General features: G+C 45.8%; 1 protein-coding gene across 4 annotated transcripts in view; it reads right to left on the bottom strand.

The window, feature by feature from the left end:
* Window positions 1-15,833, bottom strand: part of large2 (LARGE xylosyl- and glucuronyltransferase 2) — a 72,147-nt gene that overhangs the window by 20,089 nt on the left and 36,225 nt on the right. For 3 of the 4 annotated variants that reach the window (XM_037095654.1, XM_037095652.1, XM_037095656.1), the window contains one exon: window positions 1,896-2,103. In XM_037095654.1, coding sequence (XP_036951549.1) covers window positions 1,896-1,995 — 100 coding nt within the window. In that variant the 5' untranslated portion in view covers window positions 1,996-2,103. Of the gene's footprint in view, window positions 1-1,895; window positions 2,104-11,172; window positions 11,412-15,833 lie in introns of those variants that run through there. The other variant, XM_037095655.1, reaches the window with a different exon arrangement.

Genomic DNA, 15,833 nt, shown 5'->3' with positions numbered 1-15,833 from the left:
AAAACATTCAAATCAACATGGACGAGAAGTTTTAAAGTGGTCAAAGAAGTGAACTGCAATCTAAGTGCAACAAACGTCCATGAAGTTCATCACATGCTACAAAATGTTCTGTAAACGTACTGACAGTGTTTCTGTTGGATCCGTCACAGCGTTCTTACTTACAGCTACATCGTACAACACGTCATCATCTGCATAGAAGTGAATCAGGACTGCAACCATATAGATCGATCCTCCGCTGCACTCAGATCAGCAACAAGGGCAAAATAATCCAAACACCAGAGTGTGTACCTGCTGCCGTGTTCACACCCAACACCAGCAACAGACCAGAAAACAAAGAGGTTTCTCTGTGGTCTGACGCACTAACCGGTTCAGAACGACACAGAATCGCCAACATCATAATGTCGCCTTGTGAAAAGTCTGAATTCACTGATCGTCAGGTCTGTAGGTCAGACGACGAGCTGACAACTTCTCAAATGCTTGTTCCCTGGATGGAGTTCGGATCGATCAGAGCTGAGATATATTTCCGAAAGTTCCCAGGCAGCCTGACTGTCTCGCTCACGTCCCTGCAGGACAGATCCTCATTCGTCCTGTGTCAGTAGCAGAAGATGTTCAGTCATAGAGATTATTATCATCTCCTCCACTGATGATCATGAACGTCCAGACATCGGTGTGAATGCCAACACTGATAGGCTTTTGCAACACCACGTCATTCAAATTTTAGCTTGAGTTAAATACTGGCTGTGTCCAAAACGTTCTACCTGGCTGCTGATACATTTACTGATACGTCACAAAACATCTGACAAACAGACCGACGTGGCGGTCGGCTGCTGTTCTATTTAATGGATCTTATCAGCAGCTAACAATCATTTATGTTTTTGTTTAATCTGCTGATTATTTTCACAGTTAATCATTTAAATGTTTGGTCTATAAAATGTAAAAATAAAAAAAGTGAAAACTGCTGATCACAAATTCACTTCAAATCCACTTCTCTTGTCCAACCAACAGTTTCTGTCATGGACAACAGAGAAAAGCAGCACGTTCACATTTGAGAAGCTGGAATCAGAAGATGTTCCACAGTTTCACTGGAAAAATGACTCAACTTCTAACCACAAATGCTCAAAGATAATACACCTAGTAATTCTGCACTGGGAAGCCCCGACAGAAACATTTCCACTAAATGCACTGATCCTAGCAGAGCCCAGAGAGCTGTAATCACATCCTGTATCCTGATGACAAACCTGTTAACAGTGAAGGCATTTACTCAGAAAACAGATGCTCTGTCACACAGAGCTGAGCAGGATTTATCTGGAGTGTATTCATTGGATTGTGATATTAGTCTGATAGAAGTGAGCCCAGATGGTGCTGAAAACACCGGCGCTGAGGTTTGATTCTGGCTGAACGAGTTAATAGATCAGGAGGAGGTTCTCGTCAGACGACTCGGTGCAGTCGTGGTAGATTCAGTGTGATCTCGGGTCTGTGTGACTCTCTGATGGCCTGTGTGAGGACGTGAGTGTGAGTACGTGTTATAAAAGCTCTTCCAGGAAACATCATGGCGGCCTCGTGGAGAGAAGCCTCTCTGAACTGACCTCGACTCCAAACCAAAGTGCTGACTGCGGCCGCGGCGGCTCTCTGTGATGTCAGAATATAAAATCCAACTGAACAGAAAATAAGCTCCATATGTTACAAAAATTCACTTAATAGTCGGATCGAAGGGAAAACCGTCTGATAATTGATGTTTTCTGTTCTCGCTGGCTGGATCAGTGCGTCCCTCTGACCAGAACCACAGCTCCACTCTCTTATTATAAATCAGCGTTTGGCTTTTCAAATCTCCGAGTCTCCATGATAATCACACAGTGGGACTGGACGATGAGAGCTTGATTTGGACTCGTACTCACTCTCCAGGTTTCCAGCCAGCAGGTAGAGCCAGGTCAGCAGGACGACGGCGGTTAGAGACGCCACCAGCAGCTTTAGGCGCCCGCGACACAGCAGGTTCATGATGGGATGGAGACGCTGAGGGCTCTGAGGGTCGGGGGAGGGGAGAGGAGGGGGAGGGGGTTCAGGTGGGGCTCAGTCCCTCGTCAGGCCGCTGCAGCATCCTTTCATCTGCAGGGACGAACAGAAGAAGACAGGCGGTTGTTAAGAACAGTAAACCCAGTCATGATGTATGATCAGAATGACAGCAGCTCAGTGCTGATGTACATGCAGAAGATCTACGTTTGTACATTTCATACAAAATTCAAAATCTGATATTTCTGATTGAGTGTTTAAATCTCTGGTTCGTGCAGTGATTCAACCCGACTCCAGAAACATCTCGGCAGCTCGTCACCGGCAGGCGACCACATCGACACGGATGACGATCCCGTTAATATTGACCACAGTTTGAGACACACAGGTGGATATTTTGAAGACACCTGAACATTTGCAGGCGTCTCTTCTGGCACCAACACTGGCTGTGTTGTTTCAGGCAGACCTGCAGACATCTGTATGTGTTTTTGTGGCTGTTTGTGACAGGAAGTCTCATCATCATCTTCATCTGCAATCTTGGAGAACAACAACAGGTATTTCAACCTGATCCGTGTTGTTTTTCTAACCTCAGACAGAGAGGTGAAGAACGCATCTGTGGCTCTGCAAAACCAAACAGAGCTGACGTTTGTTCTGACCATCATGTTGCTCCTAATGGTTTAAATCAAACACAGTTCTTCAAATTGCATCACTTGTCTCTTTTATTTAGTTTTTCTTTTTCCCACCCAGAGATGGAATCTGATCTAACGTCCATGATGTGCAGTGTAATGATGCACAGACGCTTCAGCTTCAGGCTGCGATGAGATCAAATCATCCTCAACAGTTTCAGTCTAATGAGGCCCAGCTGAACTGAACTGAACAGGAGAATCAATAAGTGTCACATTTGCAACATGTAAACATCCAGAACAAGCTGCAGCAGCTTTGTGAAGCGTCCGTGTGTCTCGGCTCGCCTCCCTCTGTGTGCTGAGCCTGATTAGAGCCGCAGGTCTGCCTTTGTTTTACAATGTGATTCATTAATCCCACTTTAATTAGACAGAAGCCTGAAGGAAACACGAGCGGCAGAAAAACAGCACGGCGAGTTTCCAGCAGCAAGAAGGAAACTTGAGCTGAATCCATCTCGAGTCAACAAGTCGTTTTACGCTTCAGTCGAGACTACGGCAGCTGAGGAGGAGCAAAACTGACAAACGTTCAAGATTAATGATGAATCCATCAAACTGTGACGTTATAAACTGAACATTAATCAGACAATTCACAGCATAACAGAGCTGCAGCGATCGGTAGATTCATCAATTTGTTGTCAACTATTAAATCAGCGGCTGACCATTTTGATCAGTCCATCACATAAAAAACATAATTGTCTGATTTCAGCTTTTGTGAATACTTTGTGGGTGACAGTGATGTGAATATCTGTGGGTTGTGTCCAGAACAAGACATCTGAAAATGATCGACAGATTAATCAATAATGAAAATAAGAATAGTCGCTGCCCGATCCAAAATAAACAGGTTTGTATAAAGCGACATAACTGCAGTCTGCCTGGAAACAGTGATGTAAACCAGAGCTAAGAAAATCACTGAGAGACATCTGAGACATTTTTATGCATTATAATTTATTAGTGGATTTTTTTTTATCTGCCATGTCAAATATATTTTTGCTCTGATCTGTTTTCCACCGACTGAAAAAACTTGTGTACGAGTGAAGTGAATTCATGTGAAATGTACAAACTGAACTTCACCTTCAGTCACAAACACATCGTCGTTCTTTTCAATAAACTTCTTCTGATATTTATGTTTCTTTGTGAGCAGGTTTATAAAAGTTTCAGTGCAATAACAAAGAGACACACAAAGGACAAACAGCACATCACAGCCACATGATTTATGATAAGAAGGAAAAACCCGGTTAGACAAAACGAAACACTTTTCACTGACTGTCCTCGTCTGTTCAGAGACTGTGTGTGACCTTCAGATGAAGGAGGACACGCAGGAGCACAAATAAAACTGTGAAGAGAGAAAGTCTAAACACATTCAGCCTTCAGACGTTTAATAAAACTGTCCCGAGATGAAGGACACCGGTGTGACGCTGCCGTCAGCAGGAACGTCTGCACTCGTTTCAGAAAGAGGAATTCAAACAGAACCAACAGAAATCATGACTTTCACTTTTTACTGCTGTTTCAAGGAACAAACAACTTAACATGTCAGTCAGCTGCAGCAGAAACGTGAGCGTGGATCTGAATAATGAACGCTGCGGTTACACTGAGGACAAGGTCCGGCTCGGTCCGGCTCGGTCCGGCTCGGTCAGGACGTTCTGCCATCGAGGCTCTTCTCTCTCCTCTGCAGCTCCTGACGGTCGCCTCACACCGCTGCTCAAGAAACAACTCAGAGAAAACCTCAGATCCTCCTCCGCTCCCAGACGGACCCACTTCAGTTGCTATGACATCGGCTGGATATTCATGGTCCTCAAAGGATGAACCTCAGAGTGTTTGGTGTCTCCCTGGTCTCCCTTTAACGTCACCAACAGGACTAAATGTCTCATATCTAATGACAAGAGTGATGCAGAGTGTGACAGTTAAGAGAGAAATCACTTCAGTCGTCACCTCCTCCTCCTGTGCTGACGGACGGTCAGCTGGAAATGTGATATTTCATGTCCAGACCTTCATTATGTGAATATATCGTTGAGTCGAGGGTGAAATAACGACAGCTCAGCCCTCAACGACTCTTTAAAAGCATTAAAAATGTCATTTCCTCTGTTTGAAGTTTATCCTGTCCGGAAGAAAACGACAGATTGATCATTTGTAACAGCTTCATAAAACTAAACTTTTAGTTAACGGCAACAATACAAGGTCGTGAAAACACTGTGATGAGCTGCTGTAAATCAGAGCAAAGTGTGCAGAGCTCCACTCCCCGACGCTGCCAGAGCCTTAAACTTTCCCACTACATAGAGATGATTTATGAGTTAATTAGTGAAGTTGATGTATGCGCTGTACGTCGTTAAGAGCAATGAAAGGTGCTGAGATGGGAGGAAAAGTGAGGATAAAAAGAAAGTATGAGGAGACACGAGGAGGAGGAGAGAAGGTGGAAGTGTTTGTTGAAGAGAAGAGGCTGAAAGGAGGAAAATAGAAAAGATGGTGGCAGACTAGAGGAGATAAGAAACAGCACAGACGCTGGAGAAAATGAGGAAAGGAGGAGAACAGGATGATTTAGTTAGAAGGAAAGAGAGGAAAGAGCACAAAAGAGCAGAGAAAAGAGTCAGTAAATAAGATCCAGGCTGAGCTGTGGGATGTGGAGGTGTGTCGGCCTTTCAGCCTCCAACACTCATAAACCCAGCGAGGATATAAAAGTGAGGGACAGCGCCGCTAAAGAGGAGTTTAATAGGCAGCTTTTGTTGATTCTGCAAGAGCTGCACAAAACGCTTACACTTCTGGACTCTAATTGTAGCTGTAAAAACAAAAGGCTCGGCCAGCCGGTGATACGAGGGGGAGGCGTTGGAGGACCGCAACCGGTCGTCTAATCAGAGCCGAGAACAGCGCCGGAGGGACGCAGAGGCTGCGTGGGCGGCGCCGGGGTAAAGATACAGCAAATAACTTGGTCTAATGGCTGTAAATTAAAGGATAACACAGAGAGTGGACGCTCTGAACATCCTCTGAAGCAGCTAAACCGGGACTCATTTACTTTCGTTCAGTTGCAAACGAATTCAGAGCCGAAGTTTCTAAAGGTCAAAGTGAAGGCGGCTCCAAAATATTTACTGCAGCACGACCAGGATGGAGTTTAATGATGATCTCTGCAGTCAGCGGCTCAGTCAGCTGCTGTGCTTCAAACCATAAAGTACACAGAATGTGAGCTGTACCGCAGCCTGCAGTATCTGAACGCAGGCAGATTCTGATTTTGTCAGTTCGCATCAGATCTTTTCACCACGATGAGAATCACTGGACTGGTAACAAAGACCGGTCGGCCACCAAGAGAACCATTCTTACTATTTTTCTAAGATATTTCATGACTCAATTCACTCCTGAGATAAAAAAAAAAAAAATAACTGTGGATTTTGAAAATTGGCTCTAAAAAAAATAAAAATCTAATTAAAATCAAAAATGAGACCCAAATGCAGAAGCACCGGCTCAGTCCGTGGAGCGACCCGTGTACAGCAGCAGCTCAGGGTTCTAATCTGACCCGCGGACCTCTGAGGCTGCAGGTCATCGCTCCTCCCTCTCATCCCGTCCAGCCGTCCAGTCAAATCAATCTGAGGCCAAAGAAATATACATATATCGCAGTAATCTGAAAAAATCTAATCTGCCTTGATACTCTGCCAGCCTGATAATCAGTCCAACCTGACCCACAACTTTATACTGCTGTTATTCTTTCCCTGCATTATATTTGTGATGTATTTTTATGAATCTGACGAAAAAAATGTGAGAAACAGGACGAATACAAATCCGTCAGCCCAGAGCGGTACTGAGGAGAACCACAGAGGGAACCTCCTGATTCCTGATGCCGGACCTGCAGGGAGTCTCTCTGCAGGGGGAGTCCTGTGAGTCGGGCCAGCAGGGGAACGTACAGTATGATAATGCAATTAAGCGCTGAGAGAGGTCCTTTGGTCCAGCGGCCGCGGCTCCGTTCAGACTGAAGGGCTTCTTAGCACCAAGCTAATCACACAGGAGATAGTCCTGATTAAGGCAACAATCAGCAGGCGCTTCCTGCATTAGAGGAGGACGGAGATAAGAGTGGAGACGGGTAATCAAGTCCACTCTCTCTCTGCTGACCTCACTGACCCACACACACACACACACACACACACACACACACACACACACACACACACACACACAGCACTTCTTTCTCCTCTCACGTCTACACAAGCACACTTTTGATTTCGATGATTTAATTAATTCAGTGTTTAGTCGTCGTCCGCTATAAGAAAATTCAACTGCCAACAAACTGTCCTCAAACGTTCGGCTCGCCGCCGTCACACGCTGTGTTTATATACTGTAATCTAATTATCCCTCCCAGCTTCTGATCATTTAAAAGAAGCTGTTTTCATGCCCAGCAGGAGAGCGTCATAGGAGTTTATTTCTGTTTTAATGCTGTTTGTTCCACACACTCACCGAGCACACTACACCTTCCTCCATGCAGAACGTGTCGGCTGCCTGAAACACTTTCACTGAGTCGTCTGAAGGAACACGAATTCCTGCTCACATGTTCTAGGATTTAATTAACCCTTTCCCGTTAGATTCAGCCTATTTAATATTACCGTTGCTCCATACTTTAGCCCCGGACTCTTCAGGATGATAACTTCAGGCACTTAACCTGTTTGCAACTGTTTTCACTTCTGAAATGTTTAAATTCTGCAACTTCAAATCTCTGCAAATGAAGGAAACCTCAAAGATTTTCAAGCTTTATTTATAATGTTTACAGCTAACATTAGCATAAACTTTAGCATCCAGAACTGCCTCCTGCTGTAAACCCATGAAATGGTGTAATTAGCTAATATCGATGACATGATAATTTGGTCTTGTGAAGTAAAAGCACTAAAAAAACTACTGTTTCTCTAGGTGCTAAGTGAGTTAGCATGGCGTGCTAACACGTGTAGGCTAGAGCATTCTTTGTAGTTTAGCTCTGGTGTTTGGTTTAAGACAAGCTGAATATTAGCATGCTAACAAGCTAAACTCAGATGAGTGAACATTCCAGCACTGCGAGCATGTTAGCATGCTGATGTTAGCTTTAAGCTCAAAGCTCTGACAAAGAACACAAGACAAGTGAACTCCAGTGTTTGTTTGTTTTGTGCAATCACAAAAAAAAACCCACAGAAGAGTTCATATTCATAAAAATCAAACATCTGTCTGAAACTACATTACAGCAACAAAGACGTCGTCTGCAGCTCCATCAGCCCATCCATCACGGTGAAGTGAGCCTCATTAGAAACCAACTGTGAGTTCTGAGATCAGTTGTGTTGGACTCACACCACAGTTACTTTGCCAATATCATAAACCAATAAAATCCCCACCGTTAAAAAAACAAACCATTAAACGATCAGAACAGCTAACAGATAAATCAACTCTGACTCACTCAGTTTGTCCTGAAACAGACTGAATCCACACAGAAACCTGACGACTGTTAAATGTTTAACCATTACAGACACATTTCATTCATCATGGACAAACACGACTGCTGGGTCGATATCGACAACCATTAAACTTTGATCATGATTCGACTTCGTGTTGAGGACTGAGGCGAAAATCTGTTGGGAAATCAGGAGGTGAAACAGCGACTACAGCGAGAGAGAACGCCGTCTCCTGTAACAGTGACTACACACTCAACTTCAGGATCCGTCTCTTCTCTCATTATTTTATCTTCGGTATCACAAAGCTGCTGCTCTGCTCACCAACGTCACCTTCAGCAGTTCTGTGTACCAACGATGTCAAAACTCAGCGCCAACATGTTAAAAACTGCCTGGTGCAGCTCTGGAGACACACGGGCTGCTCTCCTCCTCCTCTGCCCTCCAGCGTTTGTCATGTTTCAGCATCTTCTCGTCCTATTTTCCCTCCTCATCATCGGCTTCATGACTCTGCTGCTGCTCGTCTTCACCCGACCGACATCAGAGCGCTGCAGTTACTTTCAGGAGAAATGAACTCGACTTCAGCTCGTAAAACACACAACTGGAACAGTTCAAACACGGGCTGCTTCATGAAGGAGGGAATCAGGAGGAGCTTGGTTGAGTGAAGGAGTTGAGCAAGGTGACCCCGAGTACATCCGTTTGTTTGCAGACGACCTGGTGTTGTTAAGACTCTGCTGAAGGTGAACTCGTGCCACCTGTTCTCAGCTGCGATTCACAGCCCTAAATACCAAACAAACAACTGCGAACACTGAAGGTTGGACGGTGCTACCATCCACCCGGCTGGAGTCTGAGAAGGATCCTGAAGCCTCCCCTGCAGGTCGGGAGGGCGGAAGTGACGTCTGTCCCTGACTTCAGCCCTTTATCACTTCACTTCTGTGATGTTGCATATTAGTGCAGATGGAAAAATGCACCAAAAAACTATCCAGCAGCCATCAGAACTGAAGCATTTATAGGCCTGATGATGTGACAACATGGCTAAGATGTTAGCCTGTGGATATTACCGCTGCTGCAGTCTGACTGAACATTAAGTGGCTGTTTTTTGTTATCTGAATATTTGCATCGTCTCTAGTTGAAACACTTCTGAAGCTTATAATATCAGATATCACAATCTGTAACTTTGACTCGCCGAATATCCAAATAAAAAACACAATGTTCGACATATTTAGTGGTCTTGAGTCTCTTGAACTACTGCATCAATCCCATTCATCAGATGTAATTAAATCATCACTCAGCGAAGGAGAAAGTGAGTTTTAAAAGTGGCTCCGCAGCTCTTTTCTCTCCGAGGTGAGTCTGTCTGAAGCACAGAACATACATATTTCATCCAACAGACTCCCAGGTCAAACATTACTTATCATTCACTCTCACCGTCTGACATTTCTCAACATTTCCTGTCCACACTCTTTTGTTCTGCCAGGAATGAGAACCAAGTCTGCTGTGAGCTCCGTTCTCCCGCTCTGATTTTAATTTGATTCCTTTCGGTCACAGAGCTGCGCTCGACTTAATCTGCTGTACTGTCGGCGCGCTGGCCTGCGCGCTGAGGTCGCCTGTATTTCTTTGTGATTTATCAGAGTAAGCTGAGGTGGGATTAGTGGGTTTGTGACCAGGGACGACCTTTTCATTTCATTTCCCTGCAGTCCCACAGACGCAGGCTGGAAATCACAATGAAACACTGATCTCTCTCTCTCTCTCTCTGTTTGTCTGCTTGTCTCTCGCCCACAGATGAACTGCAGCACGTCTCATTCTGAACACAACAAAGGTTTCTACATCAGCTCTGCGCTGGAGGTTGGAGATTTTTTGCAAAGTTTCTGATTTTTAACATAGTATAAGCTAACTTGTGACGGCATCAGCTGGTAATGTTTCACCAGCTTTTATCTAAATATAAGATCTGAGTGAACACGTTACATTCTGATGTGTTTCCTGTCACACAAAGTGATGATGTGTTATCATCATCCCGCAGCGCCGCGTAGAAACGACCACTGTAGTAAAATGTACAAACTGGTGCTCAACGTGACATCATCACTGGCCTCCACGCTGCTGTCACAAACCCTTCAGGTGTGCAGCTGAGATCCAAATGCACGACAGGTTTGATGTCTGAGTATGAACTACGTTAGGGAAACAGCACAATGACGAGGACCACGGCGCTCACGGAGGCAGTGACACTGGCACCGGAGTGTAGTTCAGACCAGAGACGGTGCGGTCCGACCCATAACTGCTGCACACATGTGACTCACTAATGTTATTATTTTACATACAGGGTGTTGATAACTTGTACTTGTGAAGTGAGAAACTACATTCAGTCGTTTTGAGCAGAAACTTGAGTATCAGTAGACGCAGCTCACCATGGTAACAGCCGATGAGTGGCAGCATTCCTAATATTAACAAGCGCTGCAGCCTTAACGTTCAGCTCGAATGCAGCGAAAACATAAAAAAAGAGGAGCTGCGGCTGCCGAGGATTTACTGCACAGACTCAGGATTATTCTGTTCTCTTGTTTGTTCCCTGCTGTCATATTTTGTAAGATACATGTCTGAATGAACTTGCCTGTGAACCTTCACCTCCTTTCATTACTGCTGCTCAAAGCAGAGAGAGACAACATCTTCACAAGGGCAACGTGACATTCAACCAGCACTGTCTGTCTGGATATAAACCAGAGCAAGTGAGGTTAAACAGCATGTCTGCCTGTTAGACATCACAACACACACAGAGACAAACCTCCTCCTCCTCCTCCTCCTCCTCCTCCTCCTGCAGGAGCAGGAACGCTCGTAACAACAGCTCAAAGGTAACGTAGGCAAATACAAGTCAGCGGTCGCCCGGGAGATGAAAAAGAAAGCTTTGATGAACCAACAGAAAGAAACCTGACGAGGAGAAGCTCAAAGGCCGACTGCACACACACGCACACACACACACACACACCATCAGTAAACACACACACACACACACACCATCAGTAAACACACACACACACACACACACACACACACACACACACACACACACACACACACACACACACAGTAACCACAGCCGGGACCTTTGCCCGTCGTCCTACCTGGATATGTTTCCTTGAGTGTGAGCTAAACGTGGTAACAAGTTCAGCTGCACAGAGCGAGCTGAGCGCTCTTCCTCGTCATACCCCCCTCCTCCTCCTCCTCCTCTTCCTCCTCCTCCTCCTCCTCCTAATCCTCCTCTTTCAGCTCTCCAGCTCGACAATAAACTCCACAGTCTTTTCTCTCTCAGCAGACTTTTGTCCCAGTTCTTCCACCTCTGTCGCTGCTTCATGCCCTCTTTTCCTTCCTTCTGCTGCTCTCCTCCCACTGCTCCTCCTCCTCCTCCTCCTCCTCCTCCTCGAGCACAAACACACCATAAATTGCCTCTACCTCGGTGGGAGCGGCTCTGATTTCAGCCCCCTCTCCTTCCTCTCCTCTCAGGGCTTTTACTGAAACGAGTTCAGCTCCGTCAGACAGATGGGAGGAGAGAGGAGGAAAGAGGAGAAATAACGGGGAGAAAGGAGCGGTGTCATCTTACACACTGTCAGGGATAATAGAGAGGAGCTTTGTGGCTCTTTCAGCGGTGGAATGCAGAAGGTCTTTGAGGCCAGCACACAAAACAAAACAGAGAAGCGTTTGGATTCGTCTGCCTCGGTGTGAGCAGGAGGGCAGCACACAGAACCGTTCACCAGCACCTGCACCGGGTCCACGATCACAGGGAGCAGGTCCAGTTCTAGATCCAGAACCAGATGAGGGACTGAGCTGATACCTGCTTTCACCTCCCTCATTCAGCCTGACAGTGTTCATGTTCCACGGTGGTATTTTGCTTCATTTTACTCAAACCGGTGATTAAGTGTTTCCACCCCGCGGCTGCTGACACAGACACCGATTCTTCTTTTCATCTGTAATATGCAGGTTGTGATGTTTCACACAGTCAGGCTGCTCGAGAATATTGATTATTCTGTTTGTTCTCCGAGCTCGGTTTACTCAAACAGCCCAACAACCGTCATCAGGAACCAGACGAGCAGACAAAACACTTACTGCAGCAGATTACAGTGAAGCCAGGAGCACAGAAACACGCTGCCAGGGTCTAAAAATAACATTTCTTTCTAACCAGATTAACTCGAATCTCTTGCTTTGGAATGATTCTAGTCTTGAGCTGAGACCAGGTGAAGACTTACAGGAGTTACAGACACTGATCCTCAACTGGAACTGAAACGCTTCAGTTGTTGCCCGGCTTTTATCTCCTGGAAGCTAAAAACACGGTTACAGCTGACCGGAGACGCAGCAGTTCTGATTCAGGCCCGTGTGACCAACCAGTCAGAGCAGACTGGGCCTTACGAGGGAGCTAAACCCAAGAATAAAGTCCTATAATAAACAACATGAACCTGAATATCAACATCTTCTCAGTGAAGATCGATGAGTATCAGGCGAGCCACTGACTGGAGCTCTGATGGGATTTTTTCTCGGCTTTGTGTTCATAAAGTTGATTATTTCATCTCCTGACACTGTCCAGGACACCACGGTCAAACAGTAACACAGACCCATTTAAACGAGGACTGACCCGACTGTGAGGTTCTGGTTAATATTCAACCCGTCCAGGAATCGAGCCTTTGATGTTAGCTTCCTCTCACTCCTCCATGTGGTGCAGATGCTGTTAGACAAACTCACGGCGCGCCTGCAGCGTCCAGGTGTATTTGCCAAACATGATTCATGGGGAGTGTGTTGGTCCTGGCTCAGCCTCTGTTTTTTTGGCGCCTGAAGGCATGAAGGTAAGTTCCCACAATAACAAAAGCATCACGAGTGCGCGAGCGCTCTGTAATTACTGAGCACACAGAGCTCCGGTGTTGGCGGAGCCGGGTCGAGAACGAGTCGGTGCACGCTGCATGCCTGAGCCGCTGAAGCTGCGCCGATAGATGCTTCATTAAGGACGGGGATCAGTGGAGTGGATCAGCAGGGAGGCTGGAAACAGACTGCAGCTCTTATCTCTTCTGTGGAAACGACTCGCACTCGATCTGTAGCTCCGGGGGAAACTCAACGCCGCACATGAGCAGTGCCAGGAACGTCTGTAATCACCTTCCGGAACGTAAACTGTGTGCAGAGCTCAGAACTTCACCAGGAGGTTATTCCAGGTGACTTCCAGCAGGTGTGACTGACACAAAGCTCTCACTGCAATTATTGTGATGTGCAGACGGGAGATTCAAAGAAACACCATTTTATAAGAGTCTATGATTGTGTTTCACTGCTCCTCAGCATTATGTGTCTGGAGAGATCGTCACCCGTCGGTCCAGTCTCTGTGACCCCTGAAGCTCCTGACACACAAACAATGAACCTCAAGGTCACTTAAATCTTTTCCTCCCGCCATCCTGATACAATACTAGACCGACTGAGCCACCCTTGATGACTTTTGGAGGCGATATTCAGCACTGACGTGTCCTGTCCACACGACGTCCTGCCCACAGCATCGGATCGGTAACACGTCACAATAATAGCCGATGAAAGATAAAATAACATGAAAGTAACTTAATTTATCAAATATGTGTAGTGCAGAGGAAGTATAAAGTAACTGAGCATTGAAATACTCCAGTAAAGTAGTAGTAGTAAAGTTTATTTCATCACTAGTTTCAGTTTTACTGCAAACAAATATCAGTCTGAAATATCAGCCCAGCAGGCATTTAGAAACACTGGAGATGTGCAGTTTGTAGTTACGCAGCTGAAGATTGAAGACGGCTGTGTTGGTTTAACAAAGATGACACAACAATAATTTAGTCCAACAACAACACGTCTCTCGAGTCCTAACATCCAACAACATGCAGCTCCTGTGAGCCTGCGACTGAGCGACTGAGGTCAACAAAGAAATCTCTCCTCTTATATCAGACACAGAGCAGCGACGGCAGCGCTGTGAAGCAATATTTCTCCTCTGAGATAAACACGGGTTTTAACAAACTGCGGTCGGAGGGTCAACGACTCTTCACGCAATTTACTCCAAGAACAACAAGGCGTTTTATTGGCTGCAACCTGCTCTGCTGTGAGGAGATCAGGTGACCGTCCTCTAGACGACATGACAGCTTAACACCAACACTTCCCTCCTTGTTATGGGGTCAGAGGTCAGGTTTACAGGCCCACAGGGGGGAGTTCCTGCAGACTGGCAGCACATAAACAAGAGACAGAGCTCCACTTTCCTTGGTGAGGTGCTGGTGTGAGGCGGGTGAGTGGACAGTACAGGGCAGACGTGAGGAGTCTGGTTTCCCCCTCGCACCTGCTGCACTTCCCCCTCCTCCTCTTGACTTCCAGGGAAGTCTGGACTCTCAGTGTTGTCTCCTCGATACGACACTCCCTTCTGCTAAACATGAAGCGTCCAGCTTCAGTTTCAGCAGACAGACTTCAGGACAGCAGACACCCAGATGTAATTACATGCAATACATGTGAACCACCTCAGCTACACGACAGCTCCTCCTAACATCTGTCGAGCTGCCCGTGCTCGACAGATGATCGAATAACTTCCGAGACCTTCCTGATGTCGTGTCGTCCATCTTTAACTTTCTAAAACAAATGATCGGGCATAAGAAAGGAGCCACGGTTTGACTTCCATCTCAGCTTCTTTTAAATCACTTCAAGTTCACAATCACACTGACCTTCAACAGAAAACTGAATCACAATCCTTAAAACAGCACCAGACACTGAAGACCAGCGACTGTCCGGGTCGAAACTGGACTCAAACATCACAAAGATGTGAAGTCATTTCTGCTACACGCACTGATCTGAACAATAAAATCTGACCAGTGATGATCCATCCAATGATCAGACAGCAGCGTTATAATCAATAAGGAGTGACGGCAGAAAAAAATAAATATCGCTGTGAAAAAAACCCAGAAGCTTCCCTTTAAGGACAACAACAGCTGAGCTACTTTACATTCAGAGTGCAGAGGATCCGTGTTGGACGGCGCCGCACAACATCTCTCTCCATCTCTGTCAGTGTAAACATGTGCTGCCCTCTGGCTCCACGCTGCCCACCCACACCGACTGTATAAATAATATGACAATAGAGTTTACACACACACACACACACACACAGACACACACACACACACACACACACACACACACACACACAGACACAAGAGCTCTTCTGTCTGTTCTCTGAGCTCCGGCTGCCTACACACTGCAGATTCATACACACACGCACAGAGCGGGTCAGAGGTTCTGCTGAGATTCTATTAAAAGCAGTTAGCTGTTGTGTTTCTGAGCAGAACTGCAGGTTTGTAATGTTTCAAATCTCCGAAGCAAACACACAGAAATAGATCCGCGGGGGTTTTCACAGGTGGGCTGATCGATGCAGGTGACGCAGCGTTCGCTCGGCCAGCTGTCGAGATTCTTGCCTTTTCTTTCAAGAAGCTGTTTTTTGAAATATCTCTCCTCCCTGCAGAGGAAAACAAGAGGAACTGAAAACATTTCTACCAGTGTTACTGCAACATATTGGAGGTTTCATGTGACCTTTCTGTAGGATTCACAGCCAAGAGATGTGATTCTATCTCCTCACTTACTTTCTGCTGGACAACAACAGTGGGATGTTTTCAACTTTTCTCACGGATGAATAATTTATATGCTCCAATTTTGCAGAATTGTTTAAAAATGTGCTGATTTGATTACTGATCAAAAATCTGACAAGTGAATTTGTTTAATTCACCGACTAACTGAGGTCCGATGGCAGGCGAGTTTATAT

The sequence above is a fragment of the Acanthopagrus latus genome, chromosome 4 (genome assembly GCF_904848185.1).
Source record: "Acanthopagrus latus isolate v.2019 chromosome 4, fAcaLat1.1, whole genome shotgun sequence".
NCBI lineage: Eukaryota > Metazoa > Chordata > Actinopteri > Spariformes > Sparidae > Acanthopagrus > Acanthopagrus latus.
Note: the sequence above shows the minus strand (reverse complement) of the source record. Positions and strands in the feature narration are given on the sequence as shown.